The sequence below is a fragment of the Pseudorca crassidens genome, chromosome 12 (genome assembly GCF_039906515.1).
Source record: "Pseudorca crassidens isolate mPseCra1 chromosome 12, mPseCra1.hap1, whole genome shotgun sequence".
NCBI classification, from domain to species: Eukaryota; Metazoa; Chordata; class Mammalia; order Artiodactyla; family Delphinidae; genus Pseudorca; species Pseudorca crassidens.
This window is the reverse complement of record NC_090307.1, coordinates 59,680,682-59,706,615: the sequence shown is the minus strand read 5'-3', so window position 1 is coordinate 59,706,615 and position 25,934 is coordinate 59,680,682. Positions and strand designations below refer to the sequence as shown.

General features: G+C 51.5%; 1 protein-coding gene across 1 annotated transcript; it reads left to right on the top strand.

Moving 5' to 3' along the window:
- The first annotated feature begins 5,749 nt into the window (after positions 1 to 5,749).
- Positions 5,750 to 21,879, top strand: LOC137203465 (lethal(3)malignant brain tumor-like protein 4). Its single transcript, XM_067699661.1, has 3 exons — positions 5,750 to 5,904; positions 13,148 to 13,210; positions 20,333 to 21,879. The coding sequence occupies exons 1-3, from the start codon at positions 5,782 to 5,784 to the stop codon at positions 20,510 to 20,512; spliced, it is 366 nt and encodes a 121-aa protein (XP_067555762.1). The 5' UTR covers positions 5,750 to 5,781; the 3' UTR covers positions 20,513 to 21,879.
- The last annotated feature ends 4,055 nt before the right edge of the window (positions 21,880 to 25,934 follow it).

The following is a 25,934-nucleotide window of genomic DNA, read 5'->3' as shown; positions in this document are numbered from 1 at the left end:
AGCACCTTGACTGAAGTCATTAAACACTTCGTTATATTTTTTAAGGCATAAAACCCCAAAAAAAAATACCCAGGGAGAGAAAAATAGCACAAAAATTCTTCCAACCAAACTGTTCTACAAATGGCAAACCACCGAGGTGACAAGCATTCCATGCTGCTTTTTGGAAGGGGAAATACATCTACCTTATGTGTAGGCATATCCTTGTTTATTGTCACTCACACATTAGTGTTAGGGGCAAAGCCAGGATTACACATACATTTCATTTTCTGATGCAAAAGGCATTTTGATTAAGTAAACTGCTAAGACCTCCAGTGGTCGGGCTGCTGCTGCAGGCTGAATTTTCTTGGCGACTCTTAGGGGAGCTGGGTAGGAGGCACTGCTGCAGTGAGGAAACACAACTGGGAAACGCCCAGAAAGAATCCCGCTGCACACAGAGCTGGAAGCTGGGCCCGGTGGGTGAGATGTATGTATGTTACCCAGTTAGGAGAACCTTTCTGCCCTCTCTTCTTGGTGGGCATCCTTTCCTAATCTAGAAGGCTGTGTTTATTCGGAGTGCCTCAGGATAGAATAATCTGAGCCTTTTGATTTTATGAGAATACAGTAATACCTTCATCACAGGCGCACGAGCGTTAATTTATTTACAACGATGTAGTGACGTGAGCCATGCTGGGCTCGGTAGAAAGCTAAAATCGGTGTGCTCATATTCGATAAAAAAAATGTATGCAAAATTTTCAGTGGATATTTTCAAAAGTCTAATTTTATGCACAGAATTTAAAATAATGCAGATCACCCCACATTCTAAAGTCTGTCAAGAGCCACATAATTTCAGAGCTGGCAGGCTGAGCGCGTGTTCGCAGGATGATCTGCTGCCACACGTGGGCACCGGTTTGCCTGGGAGACAGATGCCCGCCTTCCGTCGGCCTCGGCCAGGGGATCCATGCGCACCAGGACTCCACAGATGACTTTGGTGACCCCTGCAGTGTCATTCCAGGGCCACTTGGGTGTGAGATCTGAATGTGGCCCTGAGGATCCTGAGTTTCAGTCTGAATTTCAGCTTCCATAGGTTTTAGGCACATCCAGCCACAATGGCTTTGGAAATCTAAGTCCCCACCTTCACTGTCGTCACAACTTAGAGTATCTCTGTATCTTGTAACGGTACAGTGGTCCCTCCTCAGCCGTGTTTTTGCTATCCATGGTTTCAGTTACCTGTGGTCGACTGTGGTCCAAAAATATTAAATGGAAAATTCCAGAAAGAAACAATTCATACGTTTTTAATTGGGTGCTCTTCTGAGTAGGGTGTTGAAATCTCCCACCATCCTGCTCCCACTGGGGACGAGAATCATCCCTTTGTCCCACCCTTTGGCCACTTAGTATCCATCTCACTTATGGATCTACTATCGTGTTATCGAAGTGCTTGTGTTCAAGTGACCCTTACTTTACTTAACAGTGGCCCCAAAGCACAAGATAGTGATCCTGGCAATTGGATGTGCTAAAGAGAAATCATAAAGTGCTTCCTTTAAGTGAAAAGGTTAATGTTCTCAACTTAGTAAGGAAAGAAAAAAGATCGTATGCTGAGGTTGCTAAGATCTCTGGTAAGAACGAATTTTCTCTCCATGAAATTGTGAAGAAAGAAAAGAAATTTGTGCTAGTTTTGCTGTCGCACCTCAAACTGCAAAAGTTATACCCACAGTGCATAGTAAGTGCTTGGTTAAGATGGGAAAGGCACTAAATTTGTACAATATGGTATTTTGAGAGGGATTGCATTTACAAAACTTCTATTACAGTATATTTTTATAATTGTATTTTACTATCAGTTATTGTTGTTAATCTCTTACTGTGCCTAATTTATAAATTAACCTTTATCATAGGTATGTATGTACAGGGGAAAAACATAGTATATAGAGAGTTTGGTAGTATCCTGGGTTTCAGGCATCCACTGGGGTTCTTGGAACATCTACCCCACAGAGAAGGGGGGATGGCTGTAGTGTGATGTCTGACGTGCACTGAACATTTATGTGCTGGGAGCCGTTCTAATCCCAAGAACTCAGTGAAGTGTGAGTACTGCAACTACCCCGTTTTAAAGATGGAAAACGTTGATACAGAAGAGTTAAGCATCTCATCCAAGGTCACTCAGCAGCTGCATGGGACCAGGATTCATACCCGGGCAAGCTGGCGGGGATCGGCCCTTCCCCCGTTGTCACCGTCCTCTCCCAGGTAGACTGAGTATCCACCCCAAACCCTCAGCTCCGGAAGAAATCAGACCCAGGAAATGGTACAAGGAAGGCAAAACAACCACCACGAAACACTCCACAATGCCTCCCCTCTCTCGTGTTACTATGGAGAATTCGTCTTGCCTTGTGTTGATTTTGAATAAAGCCACTTCCGTGCATAGAGTGTCTGCCTGACCTCAGGAGCTTAGAGCGGCACCTGTCACTGAAGGCACATTGTCGTCCCCTCCCACCAGCTCTGTGCTGTAGGTATTGTCACCTCCAGTCGTGTCGTAGCGATGGCAGCTGGTTATTGCAAGCTCCCTGCTCAGGGCCTCCCTCCCTAACCTAACTCACGTCTTTTAGAGCAGGAAAACTCAACTTCCCGGCTTTCCGACTCACGCTGTAAAGCTGAGAGTAGTAAAAATGTTATCCGTGGTCAGCATGTGAGTAGTTCTGGCGGGGCTCCCCCAAACTGGGGCTGCCGGCACACAGGCAAGAGCCCTCCCCCAGGAGGGGATCTCACCCAGCCGGTGGGGGGGGGCACTCTGGCATCCAGAGCCTGATCCCCACCACGCTCTGCTCAGCCTTCCGGAAATCCAGCCTCCACCTCCCTCCAAACAAATAGATTGACTTAATGGGGACAAAGAACGAATTCCAAAGCCACTGAGAGCATAAAGCCTCCTGAGCGCAAGTGCACGGCACCCAGCCGGCTCCCTCCCTGCCTTGGGTGGTGACCTCAAGGCCATCTTTTTTTTTTTTTTAACATGTTTATTGGGGTATAATTGCTTCACAGTGGTGTGTTAATTTCTGCTTTATAACAAAGTGAATCAGTTATATACATATGTTCCCATATCTCTTCCCGTATGTCACGAAGAAAGAAAACTACAGGCCAATATCACTGATGAACATAGATGCAAAAATCCTCAACAAAATACTAGCAAACAGAATCCAACAGCACATTAAAAGGATCATACACCATGATCAAGTGGGGTTTATTCCAGGAATGCAAAGATTCTTCAATATACGCAAATCAATCAACGTGATACACCATATTATCAAACTGAAGGAGAAAAACCATATGATCATCTCGATAGGTGCAGAGAAAGCTTTCAACAAAATTCCACACCCATTTATGATAAAAACCCTTCAGAAAGTAGGCATAAAGGGAACTTTCCTCAACATAATAAAGGCCATATATGACAAACCCACAGCCAACATCGTCCTCAATGGTGAAAAACTGAAAGCATTTCCACTAAGATCAGGAACAAGACAAGGGTGCCCACTCTCACGACTCTTATTCAACATAGTTTTGGAAGTTTTAGCCACAGCAATCAGAGAAGAAAAGGAAATAAAAGGAATCCAAATCGGAAAAGAAGTAAAGCTGTCACTGTTTGCAGATGACATGATACTATACACAGAGAAGGCCATCTTGCTACTAGAACTGAGTCCCCGTCCTACGAGGCCAGAGCCGTGGGCAGCAGTGGACGGAGGAACCCAGTGCCGTTCGGTGGAGCTGCCAACCGCATGTGGGGTTCATTTCCAAGTGGCTGCCTCAGCACTCAATCTGCTTCCAAAATTACCATGTGGGAAATTCCCTTGCTTGGGAGCACGGGGTTTTTTTTGCATTAACGCAGTCACCATCACTAGACATCTTCGTGCCTCCCAAACATAAGACTGATTCCTCGTGGCTTTTCAGAGTCCTGTATGTTTCAGAAACTACACGTGATCGGTTACCTAGGGCATGGGTTTGGGACACATATGTGATTTGTCTTTTAAGCCCATGCCATTTCAGCAAAAGCAACCAACTGATGGATGCGGCACTTTTCCAGAATAAAGCCCGGCTTTGGCTCAGGTCTTAATCCCTAAGAGCACAGAGCTCTAACTCCTGGCTTCCGTGGAGAGCCTGGCGATTCCGCGTGGCCGGAGCTGCAGATGCTCTGTGACGCTTCCTCCCTGGGTTTCCGGGGCTTGTTTTGTACCTGCTCCTGTCCAACCTGACACCTTCATTAAGGAACATTCACACCTGTAAACCTACTGGCTTTGTGAAGAAGATGTGAAGTTTCAGCCTTACGTGCTGCTGGCTGAACTACACAGAGGAGATAACCTATTTACATACTAAAAAGGTCAGTGTCGGACAATCCGCATTTAGAGATAAATTTGCTGCTGCCTGCAACTGGAGCAGAAGAATTTGGGAGAAGGCCGCAATTTTTCCGTCTGTTTATCTGTGTGGACTGCACACATGGGTAAAGATGCAGGATGTCTGTGCTCAGCAGTCGGGCAGAGATGGACAGGCTCCCTTGTACTTTAGAACCTCTCTGGTCACTAACCAGTAGGCGATTATGTGAATGTGCAAAGTGCAGGACAGCCTCGCCTACTAACAACTGTTAGTTAATTTGAGATGGAAATACTTGCATAATAGCTCTTCAGACATGGTCAGTAAAACACAAGCCTTCATAATAGACTTTAAATTACATAGCTACTGCTTACTTACCCTGCCATTTGCATTAGGAAAGGTAGACTTTTAGAGGGCGTAGAACATTTCCTTTTGTGTTCTTTCCTTTCAAAGTCTTAAAATATCAACAGCTTTATTCGGCTAATGTGTGTTGAAAGTGTCTTAAAAGATGTCGTTACAAAGGCATGAATTTTCTCTAGAATCTCGGTAGTGGTTTTGTCCTTATCCATTTGTACATTCAAAGCAGAATAATGAGGGAATTGAGATCCATGGCTCCATCTAAATGTCAGGATATGACAGAAGATTAAAGTCCCTCGTGAAGGTGGAAAACTCATTCAGAAAGGCTGGGGAGGAGCGTGGGCGGAAGTGGAGTCTGACTCCTTGGAGACACCGGCCAATGCCCCTAGAGCCTTAGGACCCTGGCCACTCAGAGCTTTGCTCTCGAGGGAGGGCCCAGTTAGGAGGGCTTGGGCGGGGTGGGGGCACCCAGCTCTCAGCTGCAGCCTCTTCCCCAAGCCCGGCAAGGCCAGCGTGCCCTGCAGAGACCAACAGTAGCAGCTGCCACCTAGGTTCTCCTGGGATCCTGAGCTGCATTCCACACACGGTGTCCCCCAGGGGACCCTTGAAGCCAGATGTGGACCTGGGCCCATTGTGACGCAGGCAGCGGCTTCCAGAAGGGAACCGGGCTTCGTGGGCGGGCACATCCCTGGTGGCCGGTGTGCCCATCCACTTAGAGCCATGTCCAGCGGGGCTCTGGGCCTGCTCTGACTCTGGACTCAGGGAGAGAGAGGCCGGTGCAGTGACAGGCCGGCTCCTCTCTGGCATCAGTGGGTCACAGAGATGATTCGATCCTGCTTAGCAAACGGCCACATTCTCGGGCCTTCATAACTCCTGTTTCTCCTGACTGTGGTTTTGAAATAGAGCAGCGGTGTCGCTGTGCTGGGGAGGGCCTCCTGGGCAGTGATGCCATTGGTCCAAGGTTCGTCCAGGGTTCCAGGGGGTCTGACTCGGGCCCTCGGCGGGGAGGGGCCACCAAGATGCTGCCCCCCTCACCCAACTGCCTGTCTTGCAGAGCACTTGGCCGCGCGGACGCAGCAGGCCCTGCACCAGTCGGTCTTCATGTCGTCCTCGTCCGCCCAGCCTTTCCGGGACCTTCCCCTGGGCCGCAAACAGCACCTCAAGCTGCTCCCCGGCGTGGCTGACGTGCAGGCTGGCAAGGTGGCCCGGTGGACGGTGGATGAGGTAAGCGGCTGCCCGGGGCCGGGGTTTCTCTTAGGTGCTGAGTCCACGTGTGCCAAATTCCAGATCCACACTTGAGGGAGAAGCAGGCTGACGCTCAGGACGTTTGGGAAGCCCCCTAGTGGGGCCCTGCCCTCCCCAGCCTTCTCCCAGCGCCGTCTCCACTGCCTGCCCCCCGGGGTGGGGTGCTGATTTAGGCCTCCAGCGCCGCATCACAGGTTTGCTCTGAGGAAACACGAACGTGTGGGCCTCCATGCCTGTGTCCTGGCAGCCCCGGGCGATGCCCCCCACCCCGCATGCTCTGTGCCCAAGGGGCTCCCTCTTCCTGGTGCCCCCGAGGCCCCGGGATCCCATATTCTCACGCCCAGGCAGCACCGCGCTGCCGTGTGTCCATCCGCAGACACGGGGGATCAGGTTAACCTCAGGTTTATGGATAAATTAGGTCACAGTGTTGCATAAGATGCCGAACAGAGGGGAAAGTGGATTTGATTGTAATAGAAACACACCTTACAACGTTGGTTTTACGTAAGAATCAGGTAAGTGCCGTTGCTCCCTGTGATGCTGTGGAAACGCTTCATACTTAAAGCAACACACTCTGACTGATACTCCTTTTGATGAAGGTATTGTTCTCACTCATCAGGCCTTAAGTTTTTTTGTTTTTTTTTTTAATGAAAGAAAAGCATGGGTCACTCTTTTGACAAGACAGAGTAGAGCTGCAGTTAAACTAGTCACGGATACTCACTGAGCATGTCCAGCAGTCAAGTCACCTGGACTCCATCTCGCTCAGGGGCTTCCTTTCCAGCCCCAGAAAAGGAGCAGCGACTAAGGCCCTGCAGAGGTCAGAGGTCCGGGGGGCCTCCGCCCCTCCTCCCAGGCAGCGCACAGAGTGTGCCTGGTGGGTTCCCCCAACCTGGCACCCTCGGCGTGGACGGGGCCCAGCACACCCTGCCTGCCCGCCTGGTCCCTCTCCTTCCAAGGCCCTGTGGGTCCCGCAGGACAGAGAGGTGACTGGACATGCCAGGTGCTGTGGGGTTGTTTGGGGGGGTGACTGAATGTGACCGTGCTCCCTAGAGAGTATTCATGGTCTGCGCCTGCCCATCTGAGAACTTTTACCAGTTTACAAAGCCGACTGAGTTAAAACCTATTGTGGCTGTTGTAAGGAACGGCACCAAAGACGGGGGAGAGCTTAAACAAGCTTTATTTGGGAACGCTCCCGGGCGAGGTTCACTGGTTCGAGAGAAAGGGGCCAGAGAAGTCGCGCCCGGGTGTGGGCGCGAACAGAATTTATAGGGATGCACGCAGGGGAGGTGCTTGCTGTGTGAAGCAGCCCTTTTTTGGTAATCTCTCGGGTGTTGTGGCAATGTCAGGTGTCGGTTGCATCAGCCTCAGAGCCGTTGGTTCCACCCCTTGGGGAGCGGGAAGACCAGGGCTGAGTGGTGTGGCAATGTTAGGTGTCGGTTGCATCAGCCACTTTGGCGGGGGTTCCGTCTGGCTCCCTGGGCCCTTCCCCGGACCTGCTGGCCTTACAGCTGTAATCAAAGCACTGCTGGTTTTGCCCTTGAAATAACCCAGGGTTCAAGGGCAGTCTCTCTCTCTTTTGACCTTCAAGCCATTCATCTGAGGTTCTGCGCCGTTTAAGTTAGATGACAGTGGCCCCTCTCCCCTCTTCTTCCTGTGCTCCTGGTCCCTGGTATGTCACTGTCCTGCTCAGACGTCCAGCCCAGCCCCACATGTGCAGAGCGACTGCATCCCGACGGAGAGGGAGTGGGCACAGCAGGGCGAGCACTGCACCACATCCTGGTCCCCAGATGAGCCCGCAGGACCTGCCTGGCTGTCCGCCCACCCCTGACCTTGGGCCCCACGTCCTGCGCCTCCCTAGTCCCCGTGTACTGTTGTCACATGTGCACGGTCACTGCCCAGCCCCTGCCCAGCGCAGGCTCTCCTCCTGCAGGAGCCCTCAGGCTGCTCCCACGTCCCTCAGGGCCCCCGTTTCCTCTGAGAGTCTCAGGCTGCACCTCGGATGCTCACTCTGCTGACCCTGAACCTCAAGCACATGAGCGGAGACCTTACTCACTTGGCCTGTGTCCTGAGAGCTTTTCACTGCGCCTGGCACTAGATCACCCAGTAAGTGTTTGTTGAGTGAATGGCAAGGGCATCTGAGCTGGATTTTGAAACAAAAGTGCAATCAGTCCAAGCAGAGAAAAGACGGGACGCCATGCGGGGAAGGAAAACTATAGGAGTGGGGGTGAGTGTGACACGTGCAAGGATGACAGACACACACGTGTCCCTCATTGACATCATGATGGTAGTGAGCAGTGTTGATGTAATGATAGGGAGGCACGCACGCTGATTTTGCCCATTTTACAGACAGGGAAGTGGAGGCACCGGAGACTAAGGAAACTCTTAAGGCCACACGGTCAGAGCCAGGTCCTGAGCCGACGTCTCACCACACCCCAAGCACACCGCCCACTGGGGCTTGGGGAAGGCGGCCTGCGGCAGGCGGGAGATGGGCCAGGTGCACCAGTCAGGCAATACCAGGTTCTTAGGTTCTAAGGCAGAAAGTCATGTTGTGAAGCTGGTGCTTCAGGGAGATGAAAACAGCACAGGCCAGCAAGGAGGGTGAGAGTAAGAAGGGGCCGGGCTGGGCGCCACTGTCCAGAGCCACCCGGGCTCAGCAGACGAAGCCACAGCACAGGAAATAGATGAGGCACAAGACGAGGAGGTGAAATGAGCCAGCGTGGTTCCATTTATACTCTCAGCGCTACGCAGTTTGGTACTTAATTAGGATAATGATGTGTGAGAACTACAAGGCCCACACACTTCATCGGAAAGAATGGAAAAGGAGTGGTGCTGTCAAAAAACGGAACTCCGGGGACAGGATCCAGTTTGGGGGCCAAGGGATAAGATGATGAATTTATTCTGGGACCTTCTGAGTTAGGGTCCCCTCAGGGTACACGAGACATGGCTTCACCAGGCACGATCCCCAGAGAGCACGGCCAGGGATGGAGGCCGGTGGGTCCACGGCGGAAGTGCAGGAGGAAGGGCGAGAAGTTGGGGGGAGGCTGGAAGTGAGCGTCCCAGGTCACAGGGTTCCCGGCTAGGGCTGTGGGGTTGGGCTTCAGGGGATTGGGGAAAACTGTGTACAAAATGTGTGTTTTTCCCCATAAGAAGAGGGCCACAGCTTTTATTAACTTCTTGGGGGGTGGGGTGGGGCATCACCCCAAAGGAGCAGGGATCACTATTTAGGAACATTAGGGAATAAATAGGAAATTCGGGGGTGGGGCCTCTGATCTGACCAGTTTCAAGTCTGACACTGAACAAAATGAAGTTTGGAGGGTGATTAAAGGGAAGTAGCGGGTCCATCGTTAGGATGGGGCGGGCCTCAGAAGGAAGAGACTCACTAGGGGGCGGGGAGGACCGAAGAGGCCACGGAGGATGATCAGGAAGCTGCGATCACAGTTCTGAGTTCTCTGTGATGGGTACACACGGGATCCCAGCCTTTTACTGCCAAAGGTGACCTTCGACATTTTCTAGATTAAAACTGAAGCAGCCATCGGGGAGGCTGGCTGCCTGGAGCACTTCGTTGACCGTGGCTGCCCACGGGACGCATCCCAGAGAAAACAGGCGGGGTTACTCCCTAACGTTGATGTACCTTTGTCTTGATAGCTCCCTAATTAGATGCCCTTGAGGACGAGGACCACATCCTAAATTTCTCTCTGTATTCTCACATTCTGTAGCACATTTCCTGGCACAAAAACTGGTCCCCAAGAAGAAACTTTGAGTGGTCAGAGTGTGGGCGTTGTGATGCGTTTGTATCGTTGAAAATAAGGGGGCTCCCTAGGGGGGATCCCAGCGACTACCAGCCACAGGGGCCACTGTGCCTGCTCCAGATGCTACACTAAGAGTGGCGAGTCGGGTCGTGAGGACGAGAGAAGGCAGTTCAGGGTGAGCAGGGCGGGGCTGTGCCTTTGTGCTTTGTTCCCACGGGGCAGGAATGGGAGCTCAGGGGACAGGGCGTGTGGAAAATGACTGTGGGTCCCTGTGCTAAGTGCCATCCAGGGACACTTAAGGCGGGTGAGTGTCTCTGGCAGGAGATGCAGCACAAGGACAGTCCCTCTTGTCAGCTGTCCTGGCTGGGAGGAGACCTCCGCTCTGAGTTGTGTTACCTGACGGACCTTTGTCACGTTGCCCGGAGGTGGGGGCTGGCTTTTAACTCCTTTGCTGTTTCTGTGGTGTTTCTGCCAGAGCGATTTCTTTCAGAGCACAGGCAGGCTGTGAAGTTAGTTTAGTGGTTCCAAAAGGAGAGACAAGACCAGACGCAAGTACATCATTGTAGTAGAGGTTACTGTTTGTGAAACCTTCGTTAGGAATGCGTGAGTGTGCGCACACTCGAGCTGTGGTCCCTGGGGAGCGTATTTCTTACTCTGGTCATGGAAATGTTCTATAGAAGGGTACAAGCATCTAAGAGTAGGGACTAAATTATTTTTATATCTTTTTACATCTTTATAGCAAGTACACCAGAGCAGGTGGACAAATGTGCGAGTGAGTGGATGAATTGGGAGACGAATTTTCTGCAGCCCCTCCTGCCAGGCGTCCGTGGGCACACGCAGGGCAGATGCGACACGTACGCACATTACAGCCGCGGGTGCAACTCGGGGATGCTTGGTGCCCATGTGGGTACTTCTATTTCTTACATTCAAAAATGCCTTTTAAAGCAGCACCTATAAATCGCCCTGGCCTTATCCAAGGGCTCCCTAAATGTCCATTAGATCTAAAAGATGGTGGTCGCTTTCCAAGCAATCTTTGCCCAGGAGGGAGTGTTTTGAAAAATTCAGGATACTGCTACCTAAGCATAGCAGCCTTACACAATCGGTCGCTGAAAAAGGGCAACTAACAAATTCCACTGATAAGAAATGAGACCCGGGCTGGAAACATGGTCCCCAGTGGACCCGAAGCCAGGACAGTCAGGCACCCAGCGCTGGCTCAGCAAGATGGGAACGTCGGCATCGGGAGAGATTTAAGGAAGCAGCAGCTGCACTGAAGGAAGCAGGCCTGCTGGGCTGCACGAGGATGCCAGGAAAAGGAGGTTGCCCGGGAAGGAAGTTGGGTGGAGTAAAGGGCTCAGCTCAGAGCCTGCAGTTTCATTTCTTAGTCTTTCCAAACTGCTGTGTCATCCCTGGAACTAACTTACTCCGCGTCCTTCCAAAACAAAACTGGGGTGTCTGCTGTGGACACTGCGCTCCCAAGAACTTGGGGAACCAGGTGTGCTGCCCCCACCAAGGCCAAGGTCAAGGCCGGCCACCCTGGGCTCCAGCAGGGCCGCCGTCACCTGAGGAAAGCAGCCGAGTCCACACAGCTGTCCTGGGTGGAGGCAAAGGACGGGGCGGCAGCTTCCTCCTCTGGGGACTCATGGAACCGTGTGAACGCTTCTCCACATTGACCACGACGTGAAGAAGGAAGCACGTGCTGAAGGGGAACGTGAGAGGGAACCCTTCCGTTACTGCTCTGCGGTCTAGTGAAGTTCACCACTTTACAGCGAGGCAATGGACTTTCTACTGAAGCTCAAATAGAATTTATTCTCGGGACTGGCAGTACTGAATAATGATACCAAATCACGATCCGGGCCAGAAGGGTCTGCCTCAGTAGATTGCATGGAACTTGTTCTTTACTTTGGAAAAAGGCAGGTCGAATAGAATCAGAATCTCTTTCCAAAAAGACAGAGAATTTCAGACACGTGGTAACGAAACTGTCCGAGGAAGACAGCGAGGACCTGCCCCGCAGCGCAGCCCTGTGTACTCTTTGGTGTAGCACGTTATTTATCCCCACTTAAAATCCAATCTACCTCTGACACGGACAGTGCTTTCTTGGCTCACAATACTAAGAAGAGGGAACGTGATCCTTTTTTTTAAATTTGTATTTGTTTGCCCAGAACAGGACATTTTAACCTCTGAAAACCATCAGAGCAAGACTCAGCCCTGTTTTGAGAACAGAAGTTCCTGGAGCGTGTGTTTACGAGAGACTGTCTGTGGGGCGCGTCCCTGTCCCCGGGGGCCGGGCATCCGGGGGCCCTGGTGCTGGCATGGCTTCCCCAGGGGAGCCAGTGATTGAGAGGCACCAGCGTGTGTCTTTAGCTAATTCCTAGAGCCACTTTTCTATGTTCACTTCCCCTACTGTGACCCGCGGCCCCCTCCTGTGACAGAGCCATCCCAGAAGAGCCCTCCTTCAGCGCTGTGGCTCCTACCAGGCGGTGTCGCCAGCACCCTGACTCGTTTTTCGTTGTCACAATCGTGCGCGCTGGGGCTGCTCCCGGCACCTAGCGGGGATGTCGCCAAACACCCTGCGGTTCGCAGGGCAGCCCCACATTGAAGAAGGATCAGGCCCAGCGTTGGAGTCGCACTGGGCAGGAAACCTCCCCTTGAGCGTGTTGTCTCCGCCCCCAGCTGTTCCCTGTGACCCCACGTCAGGGTTTCACCTTCAGCACCTCCCGCCCCCAGCGCTGAGGCGGGGGGCGGGGAGGGCCTTGGCCCTGAGTGCGCATTAGAACCAACCCGGGAATCGAATCCGTGCCCAGCCCTCCACGGGATCCAGCTTGACTGATTCGGAATCTCTGCAGCATGAGCTGGGCCTGAGATCATCGTGTTTAAAGCTCTCCAGGGGGTCCCAGTGCATGTCCAGGGTGGAGAAGGGCTGCCCCCGGGGCACTCACTGGCCACGTGTGGCCTTGAGGAAGTTATTAAACCTCTTTGGGCTTCAGCTTCCTCATCATTTTTGTGGGAATTCCCTCCGCAGGGAGGTCCGAGTACCCATTGTTGGCCAGACGCTGGGGGAGGCCCTGGAGACTCGGGTACGGGAGGCGGGACAGCCCAGGTCTGGAAAGGCAGACGGTGCCTGTCATCACTGCTGTGCACAGGCCACTGCCTCCTGCCCTCCCTGACCCCCAGGCTGGACAGGAGGGTCAGACGATGGAAGGTTCCAGGATGCCAGGGCTCCACACAGATGGAGGCTGTCATTGGCACCATGGTGACTGTAACCCTATGTAGGTCAGCCTGGAAATGAGGCCAGAAAAGATAGTAGGAGCTGGTCTCATTTCCGAGCTGGCGAATGCTACTGGGGCTTGATAGCTACTGTTTAAATCCCAAGCGTTTGAGGGATGCAAAGTGTATTTTACTCAAATGTTGAATGACTACAACCCAAGGTATTATTTCCGGTGCACGTTCTGAATCAGGCTTTTCATCTCGCGCTGTAGGTGGCTGAGTTCGTACAGTCTCTGCTGGGCTGCGAAGAGCATGCCAAGTGCTTCAAGAAAGAGGTAGGAAATGGAAAAATTACATATGTTTCTCTACGACTAGGCCCGGAAGTGCTTTGTTTCCGTTTACTTAAGTGTAAATAAGGGCAGTTTGGGGGAGGCAAGACAAAGAGGTCCAGGCAGGAGGGGGCCCAGCGGAGCAGCCTGTCTGGGTCGCTGACGTGAGCTGTGCTTTGTCGCTGGAGTCTGCAGCCTCATCTCTGCAGCCGCTTGTGACGTGTCTTGGGACACGTCACTCGGTTAATACCTGCATCGTGACTGCAGCCACGCTGGGGCAGAGGGGACCTGCCACGGGCCTGCACCCAGGAAAAGGGGGGCTTGTCTGCTCCGAAGTGGAATTAGGACCGTCCTACCTGTCCTTGCCCTGCCCCTACTTAGGGGGACATGGAGAAACCACACAATCCTTGAAACTGTTGGTTTCCTCATCTGCCTCCGGGGTTGCTGGTGGGATCAGCACAGAGAAGGCTTAGTAAAGCTCCGTAAGCGCTTACTGTTCCCATCATCACCATCACTGCTTTACTCTTAGGACTACCGGCTGTAAGGTCGGATCTTAACAAACGGCACCGCGAAACAGAGGAAAGCTTCAAGTGAGCTGTATTAGGGAGCGCTCCTGGGCGAGGTTCACTGGTCCGAGAGAAAGGGGCCAGAGAAGTCGCACCCGGGCGAGGGTTGGGCAAGATTTTATAGGGGAAGAAGGGAAAGGGGTGTGGTGAATCTGGGAGGGTGCAGGGTATTCCTTATTTGGTGGTCTTTTCGGGTATCCTAGGGAACCGTTAGTCCCGCTCCTCGAAAGGCGGGAAGGCTGGACCGGGTGCAAAGTCCCCAGGTCAGTTTCTGGAACTGGGTGGTCTGGAGAGTTTCGGTCTGATGCAACCTGTGAATCTGATTGTGTTCCCCTGCCTCAAGCCAGTTGGCCTTACATCCCGACATCTTTGGTGTAATGGGGCGGCGTTCTGATCTCTGGCTACTTCATGCTGAATGGGGGCGTCGAAAGGGGAGTCGGGTGACCAGAGGTCCGAGGCTTAGGGGAGACCAGTGGGGGGTTCTGTAGGAAGCAAGTTGTAAGGGCCGAGGAGCATTTGGGTTGTGGCCACCCGAGAGACTTCCTCCATGTGCCTGCGAAGGAACCTAAGAAAACAGGGAGCAAGCATGAACAAGATACAGATGAGAATTAAGGGGCCTAAGATTGGTGTTAGCCAGGTATAGAGGGTGGATCGCCACCAATCGGGAATTGGGGAGGCGGACTGTTGGTGTTTGCGTTGGAGTTCTTCTCTTAAGCGATGGAGGGCGTTTACGTTGTCTTTGACGAGTCCTGTTTCATTGATGTAATAGCAGCATTCCTCCTGTAGGAAGAGGCAGGTACCTCCTCGGCCGTCAGGAGATCCAGGGCTCAGTCGATTTTGGAGGGCAACTCGGGCTACTGAGGTGATCTGGCGCTGGAGGGAGGTGATGGAGGCGGCAGAAGCCTCGATGCCTAGCTGGAGTTGCTGTTCTAGGTCACGGGATGTTGAGACACTGTGTGTTAGGGCTCCTCCCCCGATGCCCGCAGCAACGAGAGAGGAGGCGAGGGAGTTACCACCGCATAGGCTGCTCGTCGGCGTCCGTCGAGACCGAGTATTGAGCTGCCATCTAAGAAGAGGGTGCGGTCCGGGTTTGAAAGAGGGGTGTCAAAGAGTCCCTCTCTCGGCGGGCTGAGGGCCTCTACGAAGATAGGCAAGAGGGAGGCCGGGTTTAGGTGGGGGAGAGAGGTCGAGGGGGATAGCAGGGCTTTCAATGAACAGCAGGTGGAATTCCGGGATGCGGGAGGGGCCCAGGAGGGAGAGAGACTTGTGGCCTAGGAGGTCGACCAGCCGGTGGGAGGAAAACACAGTTAGTGGGTGGGCCAGAGTCAGTTTGAGTGTTTGTTTTGGTCAGTTCGGCTGCCGCTGCTAGGGCCCGAAGGCATGGTTGCCATCCCCGAATGGCTGGGTCTAGCTGTTTGGAGAGGTAAGCCACGGGGCGGTAGGAAGGCCCTACAGGCTGGGCAAGGAGTCCAGTGGCTATTCCGGCCCGTTCATCCACAAAAAGGTGAAAAGGTCGGTTTGGGTTGGGCAGAGAAATGGGAGGAGAAGATAACAGAGCGTTATGGACGGTGAGAAAGGCCTGTCGAACAGCGGAAGGAGAGGTGAGGGGTCCTTTAGGGGTTTCTTTAGCGGCTAGATATAAGGGTTTAGCGAGGAGAGCAAGGTTAGGGATCCAGTGTCGGAAAAATCCTATAAGGCCCCAAAAGGAGAGAATTTGTTCCACTGTTTCCGGAGGCTGGAGTTCACGGATAATCCGGGTGCGGTCGGCTGTTAGACCTTTTGTGGTAGGGGTAAGGTGGAGCCCCAGGTAGGTTACAGAAGATACAGATAACTGAGCCTTGGCTGGGGAGACCCGATAACCGCGAGAGCCAAGGTAATTGAGGAGATCTGCAATGTGTTGTCTTGAGAGGCTGAGAGACGGGCTACAAAGGACGAGGTCATCTACATATTGAAGGAGTGTGCTGGGGGTAAGGGAGTAGGAAGTGAGGTCCCGTGCCAGCGCCTGACCGAAGAGGTGAGAACTGTCGCGGAAGCCCTGGGGAAGAACTGTCCAGGTGAGCTGACTGGAAGTATGAGTATCCGGATCCGTCCAGGTAAAGGCGAAGAGGAAATAGGAGTCGGGATGAAGGGGGATAGTGAAAAAGGCATCTTTGAGATCCAGAACCGTAAAGTGGGTTGTGGATGGGGGGATATGGGAGAGCAAGGTGTATGGGATTGGTACTACTGGGTGGAGAGGAATTATGGCCTCATTGATTAGTCGGAGGTCCTGGACCAGGCGATAATCCCCAGAGGTCTTGCGGACAGGCAGGATGGGGGTGTTGCAGGGAGAGTCCGTGGGGATAAGGAGTCCCTGGTTTAGGAGTCTGGTGATATTAGGTTGTAGGCCCCTAAGGTGAGTCTCAGAGATGGGAAATTGGGGCCTTGATGGAAATTTGGAGGCGTCCTTTAGGCGGATGAGAACGGGGGAATGGTGTGTTGCTATTATGGGCTTAGAAGTATCCCAGACTTGGGGAATGATTGGGTTCGGTGTGATTGGAAGAGGGGGATAAGAGGGGGAGGGTTCTAGAGACAGGCTGAGAAGGGGAAGCAGGAGTTGGGAGGAGGGGACCTTAGGGTCAAGTCTAACCAGCTGGAGGGAGGCCCCTAAGTGGAAAAGGACATCTAGGCCTAGCAAGGGAACTGGGCAGGGTGGTATGACTAAGAAGGAATGAGTAAAAGGGAGTCCTTCGATATGACATGGGAGTGGACCGGTCTGGAGTGGAGATGGTTTGCCATCAGTACCCACGACCGAGATCTGGGAAGGAGAAACTGGCCCGGAATAAGTAGGCAGGACCGAATAGGTAGCCCCTGTGTCCGCCAGAAATGAGATGGACTTACCCGCTACTTGTAGCATTACCCTGGGCTCGGCGAGGGTGATGGGGGTCTTCGAGTCCGGGCGCTGTCAGTCGTCAGCCAATCCCAGCAGTTCGAGTGGTAATGCTGTTGGGTCAGCCTGCCCCCCGCGTGGAGATGCTGAGGGACGGCCAGTCGTAGGGCAGTCACTCTTCCAGTGGCCTGTTAGCCCGCAGCTGGGACAGGGCTTAGAAGGAGGTCGGGGATTGGGACATTGGCGAGCCCAGTGGCCTTCTTTTCCGCATTTGAAGCAGGCCCCCGGCGGGGCTGGACGCTGTGATCCATGGGAGATGGCCGGCCTTAGGGCGGCTACGAGGGCTTGGGTTTGGAGGGCCACCTTCTGGTGCATCCGAGCCTGTCGTCTGGATTCTGCCAAATCCTCACGGCCATTGTAGACTTTAAAGGCCATCGTTACCAGATCTCGAATAGGGGTTTGAGGGCCGTCTTCTGCCCCTTTTAATTTCTTTCGGATGTCCGGGGCTGATTGGGTGATAAAATGGGTGGCTAGGACCGCTGCCCCTGCCGGGGTGTCGGGATCCAGCCGGGTGTAGAGAGTTAAGGCCTCTGTAAGGCGATTGAGAAAGATAGCTGGATTTTCGTTAGGTTCTTAGGTTCTCTCTTTTGGTTTTTCAAAATTGACTATGAGCGGCAGCCTGCATGCCAGCCAGGAGGCACTGGATCATGAGGTCGCGTTTACGATGGCCATCTTGGCCATCCTGATAAGTCCAGCCTGGATCGGTGCCAGGTACGGCAGTCGCTCTGACAGGCATGGAGTTGTTGGTAAGGTGAACCTGATCTGCGTGGTTTCGGGCAGCAGTTTGAATTCTTTCCCTCTCGTCAGGGGTCAGATAGAAGATAGGATCACAAAGGTATCGTGCCAGGTTAGATCGTAAGCTTGAGAGAGGTAGCGAAATTCTTTGAGGTAGCGGGAAGAGTTGGCAGAAAAGGAGCCTAATCGCTTTTCTATTTGAGAGAGATCTTGGAGGGAAAAGGGAACATGAACTCTAACTAATCCTTCCGCTCCTGCTACCTCCCTCAGAGGGCAGTGGAGATTTGGATCGTGGGAGTCGTGAGAGCGTGTATGTGCACTAACTGGCGAAGCAAGGGGCGTGGGAAGAGAAAACGTCGAGGGAGGCGGGGGAACGGTTGGAGGGGCCGGAGCGGGTTCGGGAGGAGGAGGGACCGCTTCAGGGTAGGGTGGAGGTTGGAGAGGAGTTCTGGAGGGGGGAGAGGCGAGAGATTCGGGTGGGTCAGCTAGTGGAGAGGGGTCATCGTCAAAGGAAATTAGGGGCTTGGATGTAGGAGATGTAGAAGGAAGGGCAGGAGCGTAAATACCAGAAGGCCTGAACACTGGGGACCTCGGACCATTTGCCCGTCCTGCGGCAGTAATTATCTAGATCACGGAGGATGTTACAATCGAAAGTCCCTTCAGGACTGATTGTCTAGAGGATATTGTGGCCAGGCCACAGTGGAATAGAAAATAAGCCGTCGGCAACGGAGATCTTGGGAGAAGCCGAGGGCTGTAAAATTGGCTAGGAGACACCCCAGGGGCGTCTTAGCATCTGGTTTCGATTGTGAGGTTCCCATGACCCCCAGTCTGTCCCTGAGTGAATGGAGAGGGAGAGAGGCGTCCCTGGTCTCAGTCTCCAATTCACGGCAGGTCGGAGGGCGGTCAGGCGATTGGGACGTCTCCACAGTTGCCCGAGGCCCGGAGAGAGGACGGAGGAGTCCCTGACGCGGCCGCGATTAGGGACAGGGAGTCCGGTGGGCAGCGACTCTGGGGGTCGGAGGGAACAAGGGAGGGGGACTTACCCCGTTTTCTGCCGGATCGGGTGGATGAGTAGAGGTTCCCTGGTTGTCTCCTGGGGGAGGAGCGGCCTGCGCGGTAACCTGCGGGGCTTGGTACCCCTCCCGGGTTTCGGCACCAAATGTGAGGTCGGATCTTAACAAACGGCACCGCGAAACAGAGGAAAGCTTCAAGTGAGCTGTATTAGGGAGCGCTCCCGGGCGAGGTTCACTGGTCCGAGAGAAAGGGGCCAGAGAAGTCGCACCCGAGCGAGGGTTGGGCAAGATTTTATAGGGGAAGAAGGGAAAGGGGTGTGGTGAATCCGGGAGGGCGCAGGGTATTCCTTATTTGGTGGTCTTTTCGGGTATCCTGGGGGACCGTTAATCCCGCCCCTCGAAAGGCGGGAAGGCTGGGCTGGGTTCAAAGTCCCCAGGTCAGTTCCTGGAACTGGGTGGTCCGGAAAGTCCCCAGGTCAGTTCCTGGAACTGGGTGGTCCGTAGAGTTTTGGTCTGATGCAACCTGTGAATCTGATTGTGTTCCCCTGCCTCGGGCCAGTTGGCCTTGCACCGGGCACTTGGCCCGCGAGTCTTGCCTGAAGTTCTGAAGGTTGGGGTGTGGCCGTAGGGCGGTGCTCTCCACCACTGTGGGAATGTGCTCGTTACCCCATGGGAAGGGTATTCCACTCTCTAGATGGACGATTCTTCATTAGACAATATATTAGACATGGAAGCTTTTAAAACTCTCAACACCCCACGTGGGGTCCCCAGGGACCCCTCCTTCCTCAGGGAGACACTGACACCATGGTTTGTATTGTTAACTAAAAAGGATTAGAACCACAGGGCTGGGTTCATGGAAGGATGTCATCCTAGCAAACTTCATTCTGTCCTCTTGGTTCTGGAACCTGGACTCCTTCTGAGCCCATCTGTGAAAACAGCGTGACTGTGGGACAGGCCACAGTCGCCGGGACTCAAACTCTGAGACCACGCTGGGGCTTCTAGAAACCAGAAAAACGGCCTGCACGGTGGCACTGGCCATCACGTGACCTCAGGAAAGCCATGACATTTCAGACCACAGTATGTTGTAAAAAAGTTAATAAAGCATTCATTTTGAATGTACTTCGGCTTATAATGGTGTTTGGCATAGGAGTCATTTTAAATACAGGAGGGTTAAAAGGAGAAAACAAAAACCAAACCAAGCCACTGGCCGAAACCCCTTCACATTTGGTATAAAGACTTCAAGTATTTTAACTCTGTGTATGTTTACAGTGGTCGTGCACATTTAATTTTACAAATTAAAACAGATCTTTCTGTATCATCAGATCATGTTTCGTTGCTTAACAATCCATGAAAATTTTCCCAAATCATTAACTATTTCATTGTAACATGAATTTTGGTGACTGCCTGGTCCCTCATCCTAGGTAACACTGTAATTTATTTCCTTCTGCTGTTTCTGGAGTGCCCGGGTGTTTGCAGTGCTGCACTGTTATAAATAACACCATCACGTGCTCCTTGTTCATTGTTCTCATGGGAAACATTCCTGGAGATTTCACTTGGTAGATGAAAGTGGGTTATTGTTAAGGCCCTTTATACAAATTCAGTCCAAAATTTTAAAAACGTAACAATAGAAATTCAGCCTAGGGACAGTTCATGTACACTGAATTCACATTTAACAGAATGAACCCCTCTTTGATTTAACTTAGCTTCAGCATTCTGGGGAAAACAGAATTGATGGTGGTCGGACTAAGATGCCGTCGTGGTCTGTGGTCCCCAAGCTCTGGTAGGCCACCGCGTCCCCATCACACAGCTCAGCACCCAGGGGCCCCTGGAGGGCAACCAGACTTGAACAGCAGGATATGTTTATTTGTGCTGATTTATTGATCTACAGCAGATTGATGGCAAAGCCTTCCTGCTCCTGACACAGAAGGACATTGTCCAGGTGATGAAGATCAAACTGGGTCCAGCCCTGAAGATTTATAACTCCATCCTCATGTTCAGAAGCTCCCAGGACCTCGCCGGGGAAGGTGCTGTCTCGGGCCAGGAAGGCAGGGGGAAAGCCTGCACCTGATGGGCTGCGGCCACCACGCCTTGTTCTCTCAGCAGGAGCGCCAGCCACATGAACTTGATTTCGGTGTGCCCGTGGTCACGTCCAGGTGATCTGGACCTTGTAAAGTGGCTGCGGTTTTTATGTTTGCAGGGTTTGCTGGCTGGTCCGGCACCAGTGACGCAGAGGCCCAGGCACATGCAGGCTTCTCACCGGCCTCATCTCGGCTCTGACGTGCTGCAGCGACCAGACCAGAGCAGCCCGCGCGCCTTTATCCTTCTCCCTCGCCCTGGAGGAGGTCACTTCCCATTTGCAAGGATGCAACTCTCCAGTGGTAGAGTATCAGGAAAACGGTTTTCACACACACATTGTTGTTCTGTTTTCACCAGAACGGCTTCTGAGCTGGGCTGCGATTTGCCCTCCGGGTGCAATGAGTCTAAGAGATAGAGGCCTGGTGCTTTAAACAGACTCCTGTGAGATTTGTGTACTTTACTCAGGAAAGCATGGATCATTAAAAAAATTAGTAATAAGCACATGTTTTCATGATCCATTAATTCTCCTTTGTGTTCCACAAACCGTTTCTCAGTTGTGCTGCCAGGGTCTCCCGAGTGTGCCCAGCCAGCCGGGCACCTGGCAGAAGCTGGCAGGACCCTCCTGAGGACCCTCCACCTGCAGTGTCCCCGCAGGGACCCGTGTCCTCACACAGACACACCTCCCTCCCCCCCCAACCTCCGACGTCTTCACAGCTTCTGCTCTAAGGGTCGCCTCAGGGGGGCTGACTTGTCCTGCAGGCAGTCTGCGTGTGTGCCACGAGCCGTGTTACATGGGGGCCCTGGGTACATCTTTACAGAGACGCTCCATTTAAAGGGAAGATTTCTAAAGTGGGGAGCTGGGTGTCTAGGATATGTTCAAACAATTCTTATTTGTTCTCAGCCCTTATTTGTTTTGTGTAAGTGACTACATTTGCGGCTGAAGTTACGTGGAGTCAGCCTCACGGTATGGGAGCTCCATCTTTTTGGTTGGTTTTTTTGGGTGGCAGGGGTTGTGTTTTTTTTGCAGGTGGGAGAGAAAAGAAAAAAAATAGAGTCAGACCTACAGTACCTATTTGCTTCAGTTAAGACTCTTACGGTTTAAGAAAGTTGCTTGGAGAGTTTATCAAACTTCAAGTCACCGAAGGAAAAAAAATTCTTCTCTAAGAGGTATACTTATATTTCATTCTTTAGATCCTCACCTTAACTAAATGGAATTTTAATGTATTATTGGTTAATGTGCATTTTTCTTTCTGTGATGTTTTATTTGTTGTTTGGGTTTTGTTTTGTTTTTTTTGACTGCCATGTACAATTAAAATTCCTGCTTCTATGTTAAAATTTTAATATATTTTAAATGATAATAAACAGATAAAATAAGACCTCCACCTCACTGCTTTTATGAATATGTTGTAATAGCCTGGAGGTTGTCTTCCCAGCTGGGAAGGAACAGAGGCAGTGGCCCTGCACCCGTCGGCCGGTAGAGAAATCGGCCGCTTCTGAACACTTTTGGAGTATGTTTTCTCAGGGAAGTAAATTTAGGTATTAATGATTGAGTGTTTTAAGTCTGAGGTTTTTTTAATTAAACAGAACCTCAAAATTGCTCATTTATGTAGGCTCCATGGAAGACATGAGATTTGTGGTTTGTATATTTAATACATGTCATTTTAAGAGAAGGATCTAGAACAGGACAGATAATTCCAAGCCAGATTAGGGTTGAACTGTTGTGTCCCTAGAAGACGGTATGATCGGACAGAAAGAGCTTGATCCAGGAGTGTAGCCGCCTGCTGCAGCACATCCCCACTTTGTCATCCAAGTGCCTCGACCTTGACATTCAAATGGCCCCACCAGTGTGAACAGTACCCATCTCCAGGGCAGCTGCCTGAGCCAGGAGACTAGAATCCTCTGACCCTTTGTCAGCTTCTGGGCTCTAATTCTTCTTCTACCAACACGGCATCACTGGACGTGGACATGGGCAGCGAGGTGTGCAGTCGGCAGCCAGCACTGGGGCTCTCACGTGCCCCCCGTCCCCTCAAGCACAGCTCTGTTCTCTCTCTCTCGTCTCACACACACATAGTCTGAGCTGGACCAAGACTGAACCCCCTCCTCGTCTCCACACTCACCCCTCTTTTGGGCCTCCCCTTTTGCATCTGCTGACCCCTCCGCTGAGGTGTCCCCTCCCCCGTCCTCCAGAGGTTTCCTTAACGCCTTAGCTCCTGGGTTCCCGCAGCAGCCGTGCCTCCCATCCTATGCTCCTCAGTCTTTATTATTACTTGCTTGTCTCTCCCCACTAGTCTAGGGTCTGTGAGGACCAAGACCGTGGCCTCTTCCTCTTCACTTCTTCCTGGCATCTGGCTTAGTATTTGGCACGTAATGGGCACACAGCAAGTCATTTGTTGCATCAATGAACGAAGCAAACCAATCAAACTCAAATCTAGATTCCAGCTCTGTGACCTCCTAAATAGTTGTAACGTCTCCATAAAATGAGAAGATAATACCTACCCCCGAGGGGTTTTTTCATTTGATTTTGAGGATGTGTGCATGTGTGACTGCAACTGACACAACACACAAATAAGGTGCCTGACACCTTATTTAGTGGCTATTAGTAGCCACTAAATAGGGGTCAGGAAAGTAACAGCAACAGCGATCCATTTTTTTAAATAATCTTGTAGGAATCTCCCGCGTACATATTCCAATTTGCATCAAGCCTGACCCCAAGGGGCCCGCTCTTCTTAGTGTGGCTACGTGTTAGGGGTCCAGGAGCACGTGGGGCGGGCCCTGGGATGCTCCTAAGGGCCCTTGATCGGCCCGGACTCCAGGCTACCACACCCAGAAGCGGCGCCAGCCAGCTCCCTCCCCGCGCCCCACGCTCTCCAGAAAGGCTTGCATCATTAGGAGTGGGTATCCTTCGCTCTGCCAGGAGGGCCCCCGCCACGCTCAGCAGTCAGGAAGCATCCCAAAGTGCCCAGATGGTGTGAAGGCCTCCACTGCCCCTGGGTACCAGCCTCAGCCCTTACTCCCTGTTTCTTTTCCTGAGTCCCACCCAAAACATGAGTGAGTCAGGGACAAAGGGAAAAAAAATGCCATCAGGGCATCAAGAAATACAACTTCTAGGATATTGGAAAGAGTTCCCCCAAAGGACCATTCATACAACATATCATGATGCTGGAAATGAGATCATTAGCAAGAATCCTAAGGGAGCTAGGATGTCTGCGACTGTAGACTTTAAACGCCTGTAATTTCAGGTAATTTTTGCAAAACTAAATTTCTGTCACTTCTAACAACCTGCAGACATTCTACGAAAAATCTATCCTTAATCAGCTCTGAACCCCCCTTTCCTCCCGCTGTAATTAGATGCTAACCTTGTATAACCCACATTCTAAACAGATCGCAAGAGTGACAGCGCAGGAAATTGACTCCTTGTTAGCACAGGGCTCTGGCCTGTGACATCTTCCCCTGGCTGACCGCTGACTCTCAGACATCCGTGGGATTTCTTGGTTGAGCCTGTTGTGTCTGTGGAATCTCCATCTGCCGAGGGAGGGCTGGAGGCAGGGAATTAAAGGGGAAGGTACTAGGGCTTTGGAGTCAAGCCCAGGCTTGAATCCTGAGTCCTATGTCTAACCAGGTGCCTGATCTGGAAGCGTTTCTTAACCACCCAGCAAATGACCAACTTGCCACCTTCACTCCTTCCTTTTGAAATAATTTTGATTGCATTACATTTTGCTCCATCCTTCTGAAGAATATTCAGTTTATCTTTCCAACTCCCAGGGCATAAAAATATATTCCTGAATATGAAGTGTTCCTGTGAATACATTCTTAATATTCAAGAATATATTTGTCATGAATATATTTTCTTATAAATAAATTCTTCTTAAAAACATATTCTGCTTATAAATATATTCATGAAGAATCTATTTGTTAATAGATTTTTGAATATTCAGAATCTTTATAAATATATTCTTCCTATGAATAAATATATTAGTGAATAATATATTCACAAGAAGTCTGTCTTCAAAAATATATCCTTGTTATACTCTCTGTCTCCATCTCTCTCTGCCCTTCAGTTTCTAGCTGCGGCAGGGAGCTGGTACAGGCCAACTCCTTAAAATGCTGCCGGGGGCTTCCCTGGTGGCGCAGTGGTTAAGAATCCACCTGCCAGTGCAGGGAACACGGGTTCGAGCCCTGGTCTGGGAAGATCCCACATGCCGCGGAGGAACTAAGCCCATGAGCCACAACTACTGAGCCTGCGCTCTACAGCCTGTGAACCACAACTACTGAGCCCGCGAGCCACAACTACTGAAGCCCGCGCGCCTAGATCCCGCGCTCTGCAACAAGAGAAGCCACCACAATGAGAAGCCCGCGCACCACAACAAAGAGTAGCCCCTGCTCGCCACAGCTAGAGAAAGCACGTGCTCAGCAATGAAGACCAAATGCAGCCAAAAATAAATAAATAAAATAAATTAACTTTTAAAAAATGCTGCTGGGGAGACAGAGTGAAAACTGTGTAAATATAATTCAAGAGTTAAACGACTAACCATTGGTGAGCCATTTAATGAAGTGGTGATCACAACTTGATTTCTCAGTGAGGTTTTCTGCTTCCAAGTCTTTGCCCCATATATCCCTTTGGACAGATGATGGATGTTGAATCCAGTGATAACAAAACACAGCCTAGCCGCCCCTGGATGGATATCTGGATGCCCGGGCTGAGGCTGGGAGGCACAGGGGAGCCCTTAAAGGCAGAAGTGAAGACTCAGTTCCTTAACGGTGAGCCCAGAGGGCTACGGGCATGTTGACAGCATGCGTCATCCCTCCCATGCGGCCTCAGAACCTTTAGGGGCAAAGCTGCGGTATCCACATCACTGTCTGCTGATGGTGGCCGAAGGAGTGGCACTGAGATGGAAGAAATTCAGGGAAAAGGGATATGGGGTCAAAACAAAACAAAACAGAACCAAGAACCACCATTAAAATGGGAATGGAAAGCCAAAGGTTGGAGAAATGAGACTGAGTTTAAAATATTGAGAGTTTTTCCCCAAACTGTTCTGCTTCATGGCAATCAGGCTTAGTTGTTTCATGCAATTTTGCCTACAAGACAACATCCATCCATTTCCCCATTCACTTTGGTTTGAATTCAGATCGTGTTCCCTTTGATTGCAGAATCTATGCATCAAGGCAAATCAATTCATGACATACACAAAGTGGTGAGAAATCCCAGGTTGAACCCAGAATGTTCCCACAATGGCTTTTTCACAGTCCTTGAACTGCAACTGATAGCAATTGTGTTAAATATGCATGAGGACTGTTTGGAAAGACAGGGCCAGTATTTTACTGTGGAATGCTGGGGGCTGAAAGATCTTTTAGTAGGAAAAAAATATCAAGAACTACGGGCAAATATTAGCTCAGCTTCATTTTTTAAAAAATAA

Coding starts and splice junctions, on each gene's coding strand:
- LOC137203465 (XM_067699661.1), top strand. CDS start 5,782: ATGTCGTCCTCGTCCGCCCAGCCTTTCCGGGACCTTCCCCTGGGCCGC. Junction 5,905..13,147: donor CCCGGTGGACGGTGGATGAG/GTAAGCGGCTGC, acceptor CTCGCGCTGTAG/GTGGCTGAGTTCGTACAGTC. Junction 13,211..20,332: donor CCAAGTGCTTCAAGAAAGAG/GTAGGAAATGGA, acceptor ATTGATCTACAG/CAGATTGATGGCAAAGCCTT.